Genomic DNA, 17,515 nt, shown 5'->3' on the forward strand with positions numbered 1-17,515 from the left:
AATCTGGCCCATTAGTGTGTATGTGGAATCTGGCCCATTAGTGTGTATGAGGAATCTGGCCCATTAGTGTGTATGAGGAATCTGGCCCATTCGTGTGTGTAGGAGAATCCAGCCAATGCATTTTAATATGATTCCAGGTCTTTCCGCCATTTGTGCAGCTTCTGCAATTTCGGCATTTAGGCAATTTCAACAGATTGAACAGTTTATGGAATTTAAAAAGTTTAAGCAATAGAAATAATTTCTGCAAATCAACCACTTTATGAAATTTAACCAGTATATGCAACTTAACAGTTTATGCCATTTAGGATTCAGGAAATTTAAACAGTTCAGTTTATATAATTTATGCAAATTAACCAATTTATGCATTTCACGGTTTTGGCAATTTAACCAGTTCATGCAATCTAAAGTTTATGCAACATAACATTTTATGCAATTTAAACTGTTTATGTATTTTACCATTTTATGCAAATTCCATAATGCAAATTTACCAATCAACACATTTTGCCAGTTTATGCAAATTGCATAATGCAAATTAGCCAATTAGCGCATTTAACCAATTTATGGAATTTTACCATTGTATGCAATTTTTATTTTATGTAGCATGATAGTTTATGCATTTTACCGGTTTACGCCAATTAGATTATGCAAATTAACCAATTTATGCAATTTCGACAGTTTTATGCAATTTCTGCATTCGCCTCTGCAGTTCGTGCGATGGCATATGTAACTTGTAGATATCAAGATCAACTCTGCCTGAAAAGGGAGCGTGAAGAAGAACTTACTTAATCCCACCCCTCTCTTTGTTTTCGCATTTTTCCGTTTTTATGACATTCATTATTCTACTTTTTTTCTCATGTTTTCCTTTTATTACATTTTTTCACTCTTTTAAAAAAAACAATTTTCAATTATTTTTTGCCATTTCTGTAATTTGTTTGAATTGCATTTGACTGTTTTTTGCATTTTTCCCCCTTTGTTTTGATTTCTGGGTCATCTTTCTCTCTGTCTGGAATGCCTTGTCATTTCCTTCTCTGCCCTTGTGTCTTTGAGCAGTAGCTGTGCCTGTTTCCTGTGGCAGAGTTGAATCCTGCTGCTGAGATTCAATCCGTTTGTAAATGTGCTCGTCTGGTTTTCACTGACACCCGCCTCACGTCCAAAGGAAAATAATCCACACAAAAAAAACTCACAATAGGTTTATTCTTAGCATTGCAGAGAGCTTCGCTGCGATTGGTCGGTTTTTATGAATGGAGGCTTGTCGTCCAATCAGAGTCATGTGACGGGCCGCGTATAAAACCTCTGTTCACAACTTCATCTCTCTCTCACTCCGGTGTCTTTACTACGACAAATACTACAAGAACCCCTCCTGCTTCTGCTCCAGGGAACAGGATCCGCTCCACGCTTTTACTCTGAAATCCAGCCGTTTTGACTCTGAAATTTGTGTGTTTTATTGTCAAATCCGACACGATGCACAGCAAAGACAACGTCAGGTAAGAGCTGCACTTTCTACTCCAGTGAATAAGGGATTAACCGCATGAAATACTGCACTATAAATATTTCAAAATATACACTTAAAACGACCTCAGGGCAGAAAAAGCACTTCAAATCAAGTTTATACCAGTTGATTATGATGTTTGACAGGATTATTTGCTGTTTTGCACTAACTGTCACAGTGAATCATCGGTTCCTGAAGCGCTGAGAGGAAATAACCAGGAAAATGCCACTGATTTAGTGTAAACTGGAAAAGATGCTTGTCACGGATAAGAAAAAAGGCTTGAAAAGTGCTTGAATTGGGGGGAAATATGCTGATTTTAAAATAGATTTGGCCTGTTTTGCAATAAGAGCCAATGAAACAAGCTTTAACTCACACAAAATAAAAGAAATGAACTTAATGAGAAAAGCTGTTTGTTCCATCGGCTCTTAATGTTGAAATAGTTCAAAACCACTCAAAATCAGTGTCCGTTTTTTTGAATTCAAGCCCTTTAACGTCGTTTTCTTATCCAAGATGGTGAAATGAATCACAAAATATGAATCCAGAAAAAAATAAAATCCACAGAAAGAGTTAAACATTATGTAACTGTGGAATTTCTGCAAATGTCTGGAGCAGCACGGGTTTAAGGTAATGGGATTATTCTGGGCCAGTCCATGGGAATTCATGTGAATAAACCGGAAACTTACGGTAGTTTGTTTAGAGACAGATATGAGAGACAGTGGCATGTCTGGCACTGTGGATCACCTTAGGTCACACACCACTAGAATTTCCTCAGTAAAAGGTGATTATATTAACCTCTTAACTCCCACCTGAACATGTTTTCTCCTGTTCTCCAAGTTCTCCAAATCTAAAAGCTTTCTTCAAAACAGCGATAAAAAAGAGAAAAAGAGAAAAAAAAACAGCAAAAAATGACAAAGATCAAGTAGAAAAAGACAAAAATCCAGCAAAAAAGTGAGAAAAATCCAGCAAAAATGACAATAATCCAGCAAAAAGTGACAAAAATCCAGCAAAAAAGTGACAAAAATCCAGCAAAAAATGTCAAAAATCCAGCAAAAAAATGACAAAAATCCAGCAAAAAAGTGACAATAATCCAGCAAAAAAGTGACAAAAAATCCAGCAAAAAAATGACAAAAATCCAGCAAAAAGTGACAAAAATCCAGCAAAAAATGACAAAATCCAGCAAAAAAATGACAAAAATCCAGCAAAAAAGTGACAAAAATCCAGCAAAAAATGACAATATTCCAGCAAAAAAATGACAAAAATCCAGCAAAAAAGTGACAAAAATCCAGCAAAAAAATGACAAAAATCCAGCAAAAAATGTCAAAAATCCAGCAAAAAAATGACAAAAATCCAGCAAAAAAATGACAATAATCCAGCAAAAAAATGACAAAAATCCAGCAAAAAAATGACAAAAATCCAGCAAAAAAAATGACAAAAATCCAGCAAAAAAATGACAAAAATCCAGCAAAAAAATGACAAAAATCCAGCAAAAAAGTGACAAAAATCCAGCAAAAAAATGACAATATTCCAGCAAAAAAATGACAAAAATCCAGCAAAAAAGTGACAAAAATCCAGCAAAAAAATGACAAAAATCCAGCAAAAAATGTCAAAAATCCAGCAAAAAAATGACAAAAATCCAGCAAAAAAATGACAATAATCCAGCAAAAAAATGACAAAAATCCAGCAAAAAAATGACAAAAATCCAGCAAAAAAATGACAAAAATCCAGCAAAAAAGTGACAAAAATCCAGCAAAAAAATGACAAAAATCCAGCAAAAAAATGACAAAAATCCAGCAAAAAAGTGACAAAAATCCAGCAAAAAAGTAATAAAAAAGTGACAAAAACACATAAGGGAAATAAAAAGTGACGACAATGGCAAAGAGGAGAGAATGCATTTGGTTTTGGCGGGTGTTAAGAGGTTAAATCCACATGTAGAGAAAATGACGAGGAATAATAATCCAGTGAGAGTTTTGTGTAAAGTAGCATCTGTGTGATTTTGGACAATGGTCACAGGGACAATTGTAGCATTTCATCCATACATTTTTCTCAGGATTCCAAACGTAGCAATGTTTGATATTAAAAACACAGTAGAAGAAATAATGAGTCGTCGTAATGCTGCAAGAGTTTGGTAATACTGCAAAAGGAATGATTTCCATGTCCATCCAAATGTGGTAAATATGGCTTTGTGGATAACCTACAGTCGTCATTCCCGGAATTTCAACTAGAATTTTCTTTAGATTGTTACAGTCAAATTTGATGACATTAAATGTACATGTAGAGAGAATGATGAGGAATAATAATCCAGAGAGAGATTTGAGTCATATCAAAATCCCTTTGCTAAAGTAGCATCTATGTGGTTTTGGACATTGATTGCAGTGAAATTTTGTTTCTTGGATTTTCTCAGGATTTTTACAGTCAAATGTGGAAATATTAAGAATATTAGTAGCAGTGTTAATTTCGTCGACTAAAATATTTAGTCGTAATTTTAGTCAAAGTGATATTTTTGACGACTAAAATTGGACTAAAACTAAATTAAAAGTTTTTCATGAGACTAAAACTATGACTAAAATGTCCAGATATTTTAGTCGACTAAAATAAGATTAAATAAAAATGAAAAGGAGAGACTAAAATCATCCAAACATCTATTGACCGTCTGAAAGAGCCTCAGATCATTTAAATTCACTGCCAAATGAACAGGTTTGTGCTTTATTCATGTGGAAGCATCCCCATGAAGTCGGGGACCTTGATTAGATATGATTATAATGAATATTATAAATGCAAATCGACTAAATTAGTCTTAAATTAAGTCGACTAAATTGACATGCAATTTCCGTCGACTAAAACTCGACTAAAATTAAATTGCATTTAAGTCAAAAGATTAAAGTTAAAACTAAAATAAAATATGTTGTCAATATTAACACATTAGTAGAAGAAATGATGACGAACAATAATCCAGTCAAAGTTTTGTGTCAACTCAAAAGGTAATAATACAATCCCTTTCCAAAAGTAGCATCTGTGTGATTTTGGACAAAGACACAATCGTAGCATTTTATCCCTGTCTTTCCTCTGGATTTTTACAGTAAACTTTGAAAACATGTCGTCCACATTTAAAGGAAAGTGATGAGGAATAAAAATCCAGTAAGAGATTTGAGTCACATCAAAACAGATCATCAAAATCCCTTTCCAAAAGCAGCATCTGTGTGGTTTTGGACGTGGATTACAGTGACGGTTGTAGCATTTTGTCCTTGGATTTCCCCAGGATTTTCACTCAGACCTGGAGGTTCATTTTACTCCCATCACTCAAATACATGTTTATGGTCCAGAACATAATCAACGGTGGAAGGTTTGCCTCATGGTCCAGAGTCTTTTTCTCCGACACTGATAATACTGAAATGTTTTGGCTCCCGACTCGACAACAACACCCTGTTCTCACAACATGGGCTCAGACGGAGGACAGAGGGACTGAAGCACGTCCTAAAGTGACCACAGTTTCACCCACGTGACCAAAACATGCAGAAAATGTGACTGTTTAGTGAAGAAGCTGCACTTATGTCATTACTGAGAGACAATCCAACACTTACATTCACACAGTAAGATGGACTAAGAGCTAAAATACTGGAAAACGTTTATTCAAGAAAAGAAATATAAAGCCATATGGTCAGAATTGAGAAGTGCAGAGGCTTAAATCTGCAAAAGGATTTGTATTGGCAGCTGGAATTGAAAAATACAACATAACTCCAATAGCTTCTGTTTGCTTGTTTTTCTTCCAATGTGGTGTCACTTATCGGTACCAGCCCTGGGTACCGTTAAAGCACCCCACCAGTGTGACGCTTTGAGAAACTTGGTTACACAGGATTGTAAAGTGCAATATGAGTGTAAGCCGTTATTACTAGGGGAGGTAAATATAAAACCTGCATCAGGGAAAATGCTTTGAAACCTGCCTTTAGCGTAACTGCACTGAGGTTTTTCCCCTCTCTCCTTTGATTGACAGCCAGGACGAGTACCAGAAGGCTGCTGATTGGCTGCTGGCGCACACCAAGCACCGCCCCCAGGTGGCGATCATCTGCGGGTCGGGACTGGGCATGCTCGCCGATGCCCTCACCAACCAGGACGCCTTCAAGTACTCGGAGATCCCCGGGTTCCCCCACAGCACAGGTAAGAACCGGGTCCCCCCCCCCCCAACCCCCCCTTTCCTCTCCTCTCCCCTCCTCTCCTCTCCCCTCCTCTCCTCTCCTGTCCTCTCCCCTCCTCTCCTCTCCTGTCCTCTCCCCTCCTCTCCTCTCCTCTCCTCTCCCCTCCTCTCCTCTCCTGTCCTCTCCTCTCCTCTCCTCCCCTCTCCTGTCCTCTCCTCTCCCCTCCTCTCCTCTCCCCTCCTCTCCTCTCCTCTCCTCCCCTCTCCCGTCCTCTCCTCTCCTCTCCTCTCCTCCCCTCTCCTGTCCTCTCCCGTCCTCTCCTCTCCTCCCCTCTCCTGTCCTCTCCTCTCCCCTCCTCTCCTCTCCTGTCCACTCCCCTTCTCTCCTGTCCTCTCCCGTCCTCTCCCCTCCTCTCCTCTCCTCTCCTCTCCCCTCCCCTCCTCTCCTGTCCTCTCCTCTCCTCTTCTCTCCTCTCCTGTCCTCTCCCCTCCTCTCCTGTCCTCTCCTCTCCTCTCCTCTCCCCTCCTCTCCTGTCCTCTCCCCTCCTGTCCTGTCCCCTCCTCTCCTGTCCTCTCCTCCCCTCTCCTCTCCTGTCCTTTCCTTTCCTCTCGTCTCCTCTCCTCATCCCTCCTGTCCTGTCATGTCGCCTCCTCTCCTCTCCCCTCCTCTCCTCTCCTGTCCTCTCCCCTCCTGTCCTCTCCTCTCCTCTCCTCCCCTCTCCTGTCCTCTCCTCTCCTGTCCTCTCCCCTCCTCTCCTGTCCTCTCCTCTCCTCTCCTCTCCCCTCCTCTCCTGTCCTCTCCCCTCCTGTCCTGTCCCCTCCTCTCCTGTCCTCTCCTCCCCTCTCCTCTCCTCTCCTGTCCTTTCCTTTCCTCTCGTCTCCTCTCCTCATCCCTCCTGTCCTGTCATGTCGCCTCCTCTCCTCTCCTCTCCCCTCCTCTCCCCTCCTCTCCTCTCCTCTCCCCTCCCCTCCTCTCCCCTCCTCTCCTGTCCTCTCCCCTCCTCTCCCCTCCTCTCCTCTCCTCTCCTGTCCTCTCCCCTCCCCTCCTCTCCTCTCCTCCCCTCTCCTCTCCCCTCCCCTCCTCTCCCCTCCTCTCCCCTCCTCTCCCCTCCTCCCCTCTCCTCTCCCCTCCTCTCCCCTCCTCTCCTCTCCTCTCCTGTCCTCTCCCCTCCTCTCCCCTCCTCTCCCCTCCCCTCCTCTCCCCTCCTCTCCTGTCCTCTCCCCTCCTCTCCCCTCCTCTCCTCTCCTCTCCTGTCCTCTCCCCTCCTCTCCTCTCCTCTCCTGTCCTCTCCCCTCCTCTCCTCTCCTGTCCTCTCCCCTCCTCTCCTGTCCTCTCCCCTCCTCTCCTGTCCTCTCCCCTCCTCTCCCCTCCTCTCCTCTCCTCTCCTGTCCTCTCCCCTCCTCTCCTCTCCTGTCCTCTCCCCTCCTCTCCTCTCCTCTCCTGTCCTCTCCCCTCCTCTCCTCTCCTGTCCTCTCCCCTCCTCTCCTGTCCTCTCCCCTCCCCTCCCCTCCTCTCCTGTCCCCTCCTCTCCTGTCCTCTCCTCCCCTCTCCTCCCCTCTCCTGTCCTCCCCTCTCCTCTCCTCCCCTCTCCTGTCCTCTCCTCTCCTCTCCTGTCCTTTCCTTTCCTCTCGTCTCCTCTCCTCATCCCTCCTGTCCTGTCATGTCGCCTCCTCTCCTCTCTTCTCCTCTCCTCTTCTCTCACCTCCCGGCCCGGCCCATCCCCTCCTCTCCTCTCCCCTCCTCTCCTCTCCTGTCCTATCCTGTCCTCTCCTCTCCCCTCCTGTCCTGTCATGTCGCCTCCTCTCCTCTCTTCTCCTCTCCTCTCCTCTCTCCTGTCCTCTCCTCTCCTCTCCCGGCCCGTCCCCTCCCCTCCCCTCCTCTCCTCTCCCGGCCCGTCCCCTCCCCTCCTCTCCTCTCCTCTCCTCTCCTCTCCTCTCCTCTCCCCTCCCGTAATATAATATATATGATATATTTTAATATATAATCTAATTTATAAAGAACATGAAACATTGCACTCTTCCACACAATCTGTATAGCTGCCGTACGAAACACTGCTGAGAGACGAGGACAGACCAGGAGAGGAAGCAGTTTGAGGAAGTCTTGTGTGGTCACTAGTTCCGTTTGATCTTGATTTTCTTCAGAAATGACGAAGATTAGAATGAAATGACGCACGAAGTCTGTGCAATACGTCTACACCGCGTTCCAAATTATTATGCAAATGACATCTTTCTCTGATTTCCTAAACTGTCAACTCAAAGAGAGTCAGCATCATTTGCAAGTCTTTAACTGGTCGAGGATCATTTCAATGTGGTTGTAAAAATCTCCCAGTGATAACAGGATTTTTTCCCCAAAATAAATATAGTAAAAACCTCAAAATCTACTGTTCCAAATTATTATGCAACTCATCGTTTCAATACATTTTAAAGCTTGTAATTAACTGAAAATGGTCATTTGTTGAATTTGTAGCATTAGGAGGTCATACTTACTGAAATCAGAAGCTATTTCAATCAAAAGCTTTATGCACAACTGCAGCCTCTGGAGGGTCCTACACCTTGATGTTCGGGAGACTCCAGAGGCACCAGCAGCTTCAAATACCTGTATGCTGCTTTGTAGCATCTGTTCTCTTAATCTGATGTGTTTGTCTGGCAGAAACCGTCCATATTGTGCCATTATCTGCACAAACCCGAGTGTGCTCTGAATCATCCACAAATCTCTTAAGTGTATGATGATTACGCTTCATCTTTCATGAAATATCGAAGGTTTTCATACCTAGACCAAGGCATTCAACTATTTCACGCTTTTCATCAGCAGAGATCCTTTTTCTTTCCCTTATTGCTTGAAAATGGTGATCTGTTACTGACGGAATATACAGGAAGATGCCAATACGTGTGATCAGAGAAGCGGAGTTCCCTCTTCAGTAAAAAACCTTGGAGCCCGTGGCGTCTCTGCACGAGCTGCTGCAGCGCTGGCCCCTCCCTCTGTGTGTCTCGCCTTCAGCAAAACCAAAGACTGGAACCCACTCATGACCGCCTCATGTTTCACAAGTCACTTTGCACTGGCTTTGAGTCTCACGCACAGTTTTTTAAAGGTGGCCCCTGGTCCTGACTGAGACACGAGACTTAGAAGTAATAAACCAGTCACAAACAGTGAGTGCCATGTCTGCTCTAGAGTTTTATTAAATATCTTTGGGTCAGCGCGGAAAGTCTTTACAGGCCGTGTTCAGGCCGATCAGCTGGAGTCCAAACGATCAAACGTAGGCGTGCTCTCTGTGACTGTATTTCCATGTTTCTAATTGCTCTTCTTTGCTGCAGGAACAAAAGTTTAAGGAGCTGCTTCATTTGTTAGCCCATACCTCTAAAGCCATCGTCTGTACTGGGTTTATGAATACCTTTGGTCTCCGATGGAAAACTCCTGCCCGACTGAGAGCTGACCCGCTTGTTTTGTCTCCAGTGCAGGGCCACGCCGGGCGGCTGGTGTTCGGGGAGCTGCGGGGGAAGACCTGTGTGTGTATGCAGGGCCGCTTCCACATGTACGAGGGACACTCTCTCTGTAAGGTATGACCCCCACAGGCAGGCAGGGGGCGCTGTCCTCCACCTCTGACCCTCCCCTTTATCCCCTGCCTTTGGAGTTTAAGTTCACATACAGGCGATTGTGGAGAAGAGACAAGTCTATGTTTACATGATTATTATTATGATATAAAGCAGGGGTGTCCAAACTTTTTTTCATGGGGGGCCGCACATTGAAGCGTACACGGGGTGAAGGGCAGTAGTTAGTGCTGCAAAACCTTCGACTAGCAGAGGTTTAAATTGTGCCCCATACCTCTATTTAAGCTTAAAACCTTCATGCCAGCTCTGTCTCACAATAAAATGTTAGTTGTTCGGTTAGAATTGTATAGAATTATTACATTTCAAATAAAAAGGTCCATCTCTGGTGATGTGTACCGATACAGCAAGAGGCCGAGGGCCACCAAAAATTGGTCTGAGGGCCGCATTTGGCCCCCGGGCCGCACTTTGGACACCCCTGATATAAAGTGTAGGTGTTTCTCCTCTTGTCTTAACCCTTTAAAGGGTCATTTCTGCACACTTTACATATGGCCTCTCTGCTGTACATCAGCAATGTAAAGAAGCATGTAGTCCTCAGCCAATCAGAAGAGATCACCCTGCATCACAGATCCCACTACTGTAGCATCTGACCAATCAGCAGAGACCGGTCGTGCTCTCAACTTCCTGCTTCCTCTGAAGTCTGAAAAAGATCTGTCTGGCTAAATTCATGGTACATTTCTTTACGTAACTAAAACTAACCCTGGTAAGTTGATGAAACTCACTCATGTTATTGGTAAATAACTGTGCTCAGTGATGATATATGTGTTGGTTTTGGAGGACGTACTGAAATAAGTTAAAGAGGGGGTATTGTGCTTTTTTCAGTCACACAGCACCAGTCTATATCACACTACAATGATGACCAAACCTTCTGTTGGTCTGTAAATGCAGTAAATTAGAATAACTGCCTTGTATAAAATTGCTCTCTCAAAATGGCTGTAGTGAATGTCTTGAAATAGGCCTCTGTCTCTTTAAGAACCTCTGACCCTTTCAGACACGCCCCCTCCACACTCTGTCTGTGGCATCAGTGGGGAGGGGGTTCTGCTGAGGAGCAGTGGTTGGTTACTCGGCTGGTGACGAAAGCTCGGAGGCGTCTCCAGGAGGTGGGGGCGTTCCTAGGAGGACTCAGGCAAAGCTATCCCTAAAATGGCCGCCATCAGAGTTTTTACAGATTACTCAAAAATCCGTGAATGTGCCAACGCAACACTTCAGGCATGTTTTTAATGAGGGAGTGACATAATAACATGATGTAAAGCTTGAAAAAGTCGATTTTGCATAATACCCCCCCTTTAAATGACAGCATGGAAAAGGCAGGCACCATATTTGATCATTGTTCACTTGAACCTGAAGTTAATTAGTTGCACTTATTATTCAAACTTCGAGTATTTTCTTAACAAAAGAACCAATAAACCCGAGGACTATGTTTGTATGTTCCCAAAGGTTGTTTTTAGTAACATTTTTAGGCAAACAATATTGGAGGTGAGTGACCCCGCCCACTGCTGTAAAGCCCAATCACAAGACAAAAGCTCTTGCCTATGACAGGTGTGATCATTTATCTCATTTGAAAGCTGAGGCCTAAAAAACTCATCTGTACAGATCTTTTTCCTTGCGGTGTTGCCACGTTGTGTCACTTTTTTGACTTTTTAAAAAGCCGAACTGGAGAAAATGTGCTCAGTTCAGTTTAAGAGGTTTTAACCGAGCAGTTCAGTTTTACCCAAATCTAAACATTTCTGGACTGGAGCTTGCGGCCTGTTGGCCAGAGTAATGCCTCATTTGAAAGCTAAGACCTCCAAAACTGACCAAAACGGATCTTTATCCTTGCATTGTTGCTGTGCTGTCGCCACTTTTTAACATGTTCTTTTTCATCTTGTTTTTTTTTTTTACACCGCTTTTTTATTGCACCTTTTTGACACTTTTTTATTCCCTGTGTAGGCTCTCAGTCGCACAGGAGTTTTCCATCTTCAATGAAGGATCTTGAGTCATCCTCTGTACTCTGTAGTTGAAGTGGCAAACGTTTCACCTCTTCATCCAAAAGGCGTCAGTAGTCGCAGCTATTTGCACTAAAGAGATTTGCTGATCACAGTAAACAGAAACAGAAAACAGTTGAGGGGAAAACAATTTGGAGAAAAATCTAAACTTTCTCTCATTATTCAAAAACTACTTCAACAAATGCAGAATTATGAATATAGTTTTCCACTAAATAAAGATGCAAAGACATGGAGAGGAGCAAAGTGGTTCAACAGCCCATAAATACATAAATAACAGAGAATGCTGACATGACGCTACATGTTAGCATCATGCTACTGCTAACGCTTGCTAGCGCTAGTTACGACTGCCATATTGTTCACTTTTACTGAACAATCTGCTGTGAATAAACATCCATATGGAGCTGATTTGTGCATGTGTGATAAATTAGTTAATATTTTTGCCAGAAAACGGCTAAAAAGAGTGAAAAATTGTGTTTCCCAAAAGATTCTGTTTTCCCCCTTGGCGAAGCCACGCCCCCTTCTATGACGAGATGCCGTCTGTATCTATTGATTCTGAAGGTTTCACTTTGAATCCTCCCTTTACGTTTGAAACGCCTCCCAAACCGGGCAGAGTCCTCAACTCAACAAACCCAGTCCAGTCGACAATTTAAGCTCCGCAGCGGTGAATACTTCCTGGACAAATGAGAGCCTTCACACACAGCGCCCCCCTCAGATCATCAGGGGCAGTGCAGTAGAGGCACCTCGGCTCGAGTCAAATGAACAGTTTAAACGTGTCATACGATAGAAAAAAGGCACAAAGTGAGTGAGCCTATGTCAGAGGGAGCCTCAGGAGATCAACCCGGTCCAGTCGATGGCATTTAAAGCGTCACTAGGAGCGTGTGAGTGAGTTTCCTTCAGCCCTGAATAAAACAAAGGCGTTTTCAGAGGTAAATGCCGAGGTGACCCTGAGGCGGAGCTAAAGAATCTGCAGAGACTGAACAAAGAGCTCTGTGTCTCACCAGGCTTTAGCTGCAGCAGAATAGTATAGTAGTGGCAGTAAAGTGAGTCGGATGCCCTCCCGTGTCCTCCTGCAGACTGTCCTGGGGGAAGGTCCGTAAGTCGTGTGTGAGGAAGTGTCCGTTCTGACTGCTCCCTGCTCATCCTTCATCCTTATTATCTTAGCCGAGAAAACTGCTGTCTCAGGTCTGAGTCTGCGGCTGGAACTCGGGACCTGGTCACGTGACGCTGTGACGGTCATAACAACAGTGAATGGAGGAGGAGGAGGAGGAGGAGGAGGAGGAGGAGGAGGAGGAGGAGGACGAGGGTCATTCACTAAAACTCCCTCCAGGTCTAAGGATAGTTAACATGTGTTCAGAAAGTTATGAAGACGTTTGGACAAATAACCATTTTTTACACACTGTATTATCACTGAAAACTAATGTCACTGTAAAAAAAAAACAGTGTGATTTAAATCTAGTATTTAGTATATTTAAACTTAGTATTTAAAGAGGGGGTATTATGATTTTTTCAATCACATAGCACCAGTCTATATCACACTACAATGATGACCAAACCTTCTGTTGGTCTGTAACTGCAGTAAATTAGAATAACTGCCTTGTATAAAATTGTTCTCTCAAAATGGCTGTAGTGAATGTCTTGAAATAGGCCTCTGTCTCTTTAAGAACCTCTGACCCTTTCCGACACGCCCCCTCCACACGCTGTCTGTGGCATCAGTGGGGAGGGGGTTCTGCTGAGGGGCAGTGGTTGGTTACTCGGCTGGTGACGAAAGCTCGGAGGCGTGTCCAGGAGGTGGGGGCGTTCCTAGGAGGACTCAGGCAAACCTATCCCTAAAATGGCCGCCATCAGAGTTTTTACAGATTACTCAAAAATACGTGACTTCTGGTTTCTAAGCATGACAGGGGAGACCGGAGCTCGTCACACTTTTTCATTCAGACCTGCATTAAATGAATCCTTGAACCCATGACTTAAAGAGACACTTCCTTTATCTGCCATATTCAGATATATAGTTATTAACTGACTGTGACGATGTGCCCACTATTGTTTTTGATGACATTTGATAAACCATTGTAACTTCTTTGCTTCTTGAGATAAAAGTTTCCCGTTGCGTACAATCTGCTTTTGAATAGGTTGCGTTCATGTGAAGTCCCGACCTTCTAAAAGAGCTTATCGGTTGTTTTCTGGTTCGAGAATGTGAAGATTTCACACTCCCATGTGAGCGGCAGGAGACTTTCACAACATCAATGGCTGGGTCCATGATCTGTAGAAGAAAGTCATAGGCCTTTTGAACGCTGTGATGTCACCTGAACCCCCCCCCCCCCCCCCCCCTTCCTCTGTAATTCCTGGGCCAACTCACATGAAACAAAAACTGTCACAAAGTTCAAAGTCTTCTGTTCCAGCTCATATGAACTATGGTCTAATCATTTCCTCATAAAAAGTGGAGACAATATTCAAAACCCTTGATGTTGGGCAGTAGAATAAGAATAATGTGATTCCGATCACTGTTAAATAATAATGATAAAAACATTTGGACATTTTCTGTTTGTGCTGGAATAGATTCTACAACATGAACACGACCTCTGTTGAAATTTCAAGAAATAAATCTTAAGAAATGTTGAGTTTGTGGCATCAAGAATGTAGTGTTTGGTCTTTAAGAAGTGTTATATTTGGCTCTGCTTTAATACGCGTTATTCCATTGTTATAAACATTGTAATAACTTATGAACCATTTGTTCTCAGACCACGTTCCCGGTGCGAGTGTTTAAGCTGCTCGGCGTCGACACCCTCATCGTCACCAACGCCGCCGGCTCATTGGACGAGTCGATGCGACCCGGTGACATCATGATCCTCAAAGACCACATCAACTTCCCCGGACTGTGTGGTCTCAACCCGCTGTGCGGACCCAACCTGGACCGGTGAGAAACATCAGCGTTTTTTGAAGAAATATTAACGTTTTCATTCCACTCTTTAACAACATCTCCACTTTAGTCGCCCCTACGCTTTACACAAGGATTTCTACAGATCTGATTCCTGACTGATTTATTCAGCTTTGAACCAAAAAACAAGGAGACATTTACATTTTTCCACTAGTTTATTCAAGAACTAAACTCGATCCAAAATCCCTCAAAACAAATCTGTGGAACTGCTATGTCACAAAATAAAACCACACATTTCAACCTGGAAAAGTCCATTATTTACATGTCGTCACTGTCTTCATCTTGTATACGAACTCGTAGCAGTCTAGAGGTCTCTGAGTTTACAAGATGTATTTACCACTTCGAGCGGCTCCAACACATTTTCCTACGTGGGAGGTGTGTGAGCCCTGTGGAGCACCTCGTTGGTTATCCATTTAAAAAACGTCTCTCCACTGTCTGTCTCAGGTTCTCAGGACAAAGAGCCGTGGGCTGAATGTGAGCCCTGTGGAACCCCCGTTGGTTATCCATTTAAAAAACGTCTCTCCACTGTCTGACTCAGGTTCTCAGGACAAAGAGCCGTGGGCCGAGTGTGAGCCCTGTGGAACACCTCGTTGGTTATCCATTTAAAAAACTTCTCTCCACTGTCTGAGTCAGGTTCTCTGGACAAAGAGCTGTGGGCCGAGTGTGAGCCCTGTGGAACACTCGTTTGTTACGCATTTAAATAACTTCAATCTTCTCTCTGTCTCAGGTTCGGGCCCCGTTTTCCCGCCATGTCCGGCTGCTACGACGCCGGGCTGCGGCGCGTCGCCATGGAGATTGGGAAGCAGCTGGGCGTGGCCGAGGTGATGAGGGAGGGTGTGTACGCCATGGTGGGTGGGCCTAACTTCGAGAGCATCGCAGAGGCACGCCTCCTGCACCGGCTCGGAGTGGACGCCGTGGGTAAGCCCCGCCCCCTGTGTCTCTAAAGTCTTTATGAACAGTTTCCTCTTTGTCCCACGGATCGATAACTGCCTTTAACTTGATAAACTTGATGAAAATAAAAAAGTTTCCCGTTGTGCACGATCAAAAACTCAGCTCACATAAAAGTGACTGAGTCTGAGAAACATAACATGAATAACCCTCTGTGTGTTTCAGGTATGAGCACGGCTCCGGAGGTGGTAGTGGCCACTCACTGTGGACTCAGAGTCTTCGGCCTGTCCCTCATCACCAACAAGGTACTCCCTCCAGAGAGCTAAATGTTTTTCAATGAAACTCATGGATGTTTTTGTGTCTCAGGCTCTTTGAATCACTGACATTAATCTCAGAGACCTGGGATGATTAGTTGTCAGGTTAAGAACAGTTAAGTAATAAACGTTCCACATTATTAAGCAGACCATCATTTTCAAGCAATATGTGAAAGAAAAAGGATTTCTCTGCTGATGAAAAGCGTGAAATAGTTGAATGCCTTGGTCTAGGAATGAAAACCTTGATTTTTCATGAAAGATTAAGCGTAATCATCATACTGATAAGAGATTTGTGGATGATTCAGATTCACTCGGGTTTGTGCAGATAAAGGCACAATGAGGACGGTTTCTGCCAGACAGACACATCAGATGAATAGAACAGCTGCTACAAAGCAGCATACAGGTATTTGAAGCTGCTGGTGCCTCTGGAGTCTCCCGAACATCAAGGAGTAGGACCCTCCAGAGGCTGCAGTTGTGCATAAACCTTCTATCCGGCCTACCCTAAACTGTTCATTGAAGCTGATGAACAGAAACTGCAGTGGCTCAGAAATACATGAGGACTCATTTTCTCTCATTTAAGTTGACAGTTTAGAAAGTCAGAGAAAATGTACATGGCGCTGCCTCATGTTCTTCCTTTAGCATTAGAGGCTTTTATAGCCCTATCAAGTCAAACTAAACACTTCATTTATCGAACCGTATGAGTTAAACACTGTCCGTGTCTGATGTCCTCGATCTTTATGCCCGGGTGCTCCATCCAGCTGGGCGCGCCCTCAGGCCCTCAGGCCCCTGACCCTGACCCTGACCCCTCTGTCCGTCCGCAGGTGGTGAAGTCGTACGATGACCCCGAGGCCGTGGACCATGAGGCCGTGCTGGCGGTGGGTCGGCGTCGCGCTCAGACGCTGCAGAGCCTCGTCACGGAACTCGTGTCGCGCCTCGACATCAACAACAACACCGGTCCTGACCAGGAGGGGGCGCTCACAGAGACCTGCCCCGACGACCTCATCTCCACAGGCCACACGGAGGCGCTGCAGCTCAGCGAGGCCGGCAGTGACGTGTCAGTGTGAGGCGGAAACCACCAACACTTTATTTATTACAATCTGGGAAAAATAATATATATGTTGATGCATTAAAATGACTCCAATTATCTCTATCCACAAAACAATAGGCCATTTCAATAATAATTTCTGTATTTAAGCCGAGATGCTGCAGTGAAACAGGGAAAAACACTAACGTAGAGATATCATCTTGAAGCTTCTGCTGTTGACCAACCACATGCATTTTATGTTTTCATTTAGATATAAGGCGTTTTATTGTTAAAAATTGCCATAATTGTCGATAATAATAATAATAGTAATAATAATAATAATGTTCAGAGCCAGGTTTAAATGTGTGGTTTTATTTTGTGACATATTAGTTCCAAAGGGCAATTTCATAATTTTTGAATAAACTCAGTGTTAGTTTTTTTTCAAAGGTCAAAGTCAGAATCAGAGCTGTAGAAATACTTCCAAATGTAGTTGACTCTGTTGTGTCAGTGATGTTGTGCTTCCTTGTGCAGAGTCTAGATCTGGGCGTTTGTTCAGAGTGAAGGGTAAAAGTGTAAAGAGGAGTTTGTGGTTTGCAGCCCAGGCTTTTAACTCACTGAAGTCCAAGTAAATAAACATGTGACACAATCAAAAAGCTGTCCTTCATTTCTCTCTTTTTAATACTCACTAATGTGCTGCTCTCTCTGTGTCTGGTCCATTTCCTCTGTCCACCCAAAACATGCACAATAACCTGCTACTTGCCGTCCCCCTGGATCAGGAGGCGGGGGTTATGATTAGGGTGATGTAAGTTGTGCTTCACTCACACAGATCTTACATACATTTTTAGAAACTAGAAGGTCTTGAAATGAGGCATCACACTGGCACACAGGCTGTAAGCGCTTTGAGGTTTGGATATGCAGAAGTGCTAAACCTAACTCTGACCCTGAGATCAAGCAATCAACCAAACAAACTTTATTTATAAAGCGCTTTTCATACCAAAAGGTATCACAAAGTGCTTTACGGATTACAACCTTTAAAAAAATACGCCTGGCACACCCTCCTATATATTTTATATAGTAGGATTAAATAAATAGATTAGTCAGTTAAAAGCTAAGCTAAAAAGGTGGGTCTTGAGCTGCTCTTAAAAACATTC

At 43.6% G+C, this 17,515-nt stretch overlaps 1 protein-coding gene across 1 annotated transcript; it reads left to right on the plus strand.

Moving 5' to 3' along the window:
• The first annotated feature begins 1,457 nt into the window (after nucleotides 1–1,457).
• On the plus strand, nucleotides 1,458–16,553 carry pnp4a (purine nucleoside phosphorylase 4a). The gene is made up of 7 exons (XM_079556795.1): nucleotides 1,458–1,484; nucleotides 5,478–5,641; nucleotides 9,070–9,173; nucleotides 13,942–14,117; nucleotides 14,866–15,056; nucleotides 15,252–15,331; nucleotides 16,162–16,553. Exons 1-7 carry the CDS (start codon nucleotides 1,462–1,464, stop codon nucleotides 16,402–16,404), a joined length of 981 nt encoding a protein of 326 aa, XP_079412921.1. The 5' UTR covers nucleotides 1,458–1,461; the 3' UTR covers nucleotides 16,405–16,553.
• The last annotated feature ends 962 nt before the right edge of the window (nucleotides 16,554–17,515 follow it).

Source organism: Gobius niger (genome assembly GCF_951799975.1).
Source record: "Gobius niger genome assembly, chromosome: 5".
NCBI classification, from domain to species: Eukaryota; Metazoa; Chordata; class Actinopteri; order Gobiiformes; family Gobiidae; genus Gobius; species Gobius niger.

What these genes read in the sequence shown, in the direction of transcription:
- pnp4a (XM_079556795.1), top strand. Translation starts at nt 1,462, where the DNA reads ATGCACAGCAAAGACAACGTCAG. An exon ending in CGGGTTCCCCCACAGCACAG is followed by an intron (nt 5,642 to 9,069) that starts GTAAGAACCGGG and finishes TTTTGTCTCCAG; the next exon opens with TGCAGGGCCACGCCGGGCGG. An exon ending in AGGGACACTCTCTCTGTAAG is followed by an intron (nt 9,174 to 13,941) that starts GTATGACCCCCA and finishes ATTTGTTCTCAG; the next exon opens with ACCACGTTCCCGGTGCGAGT.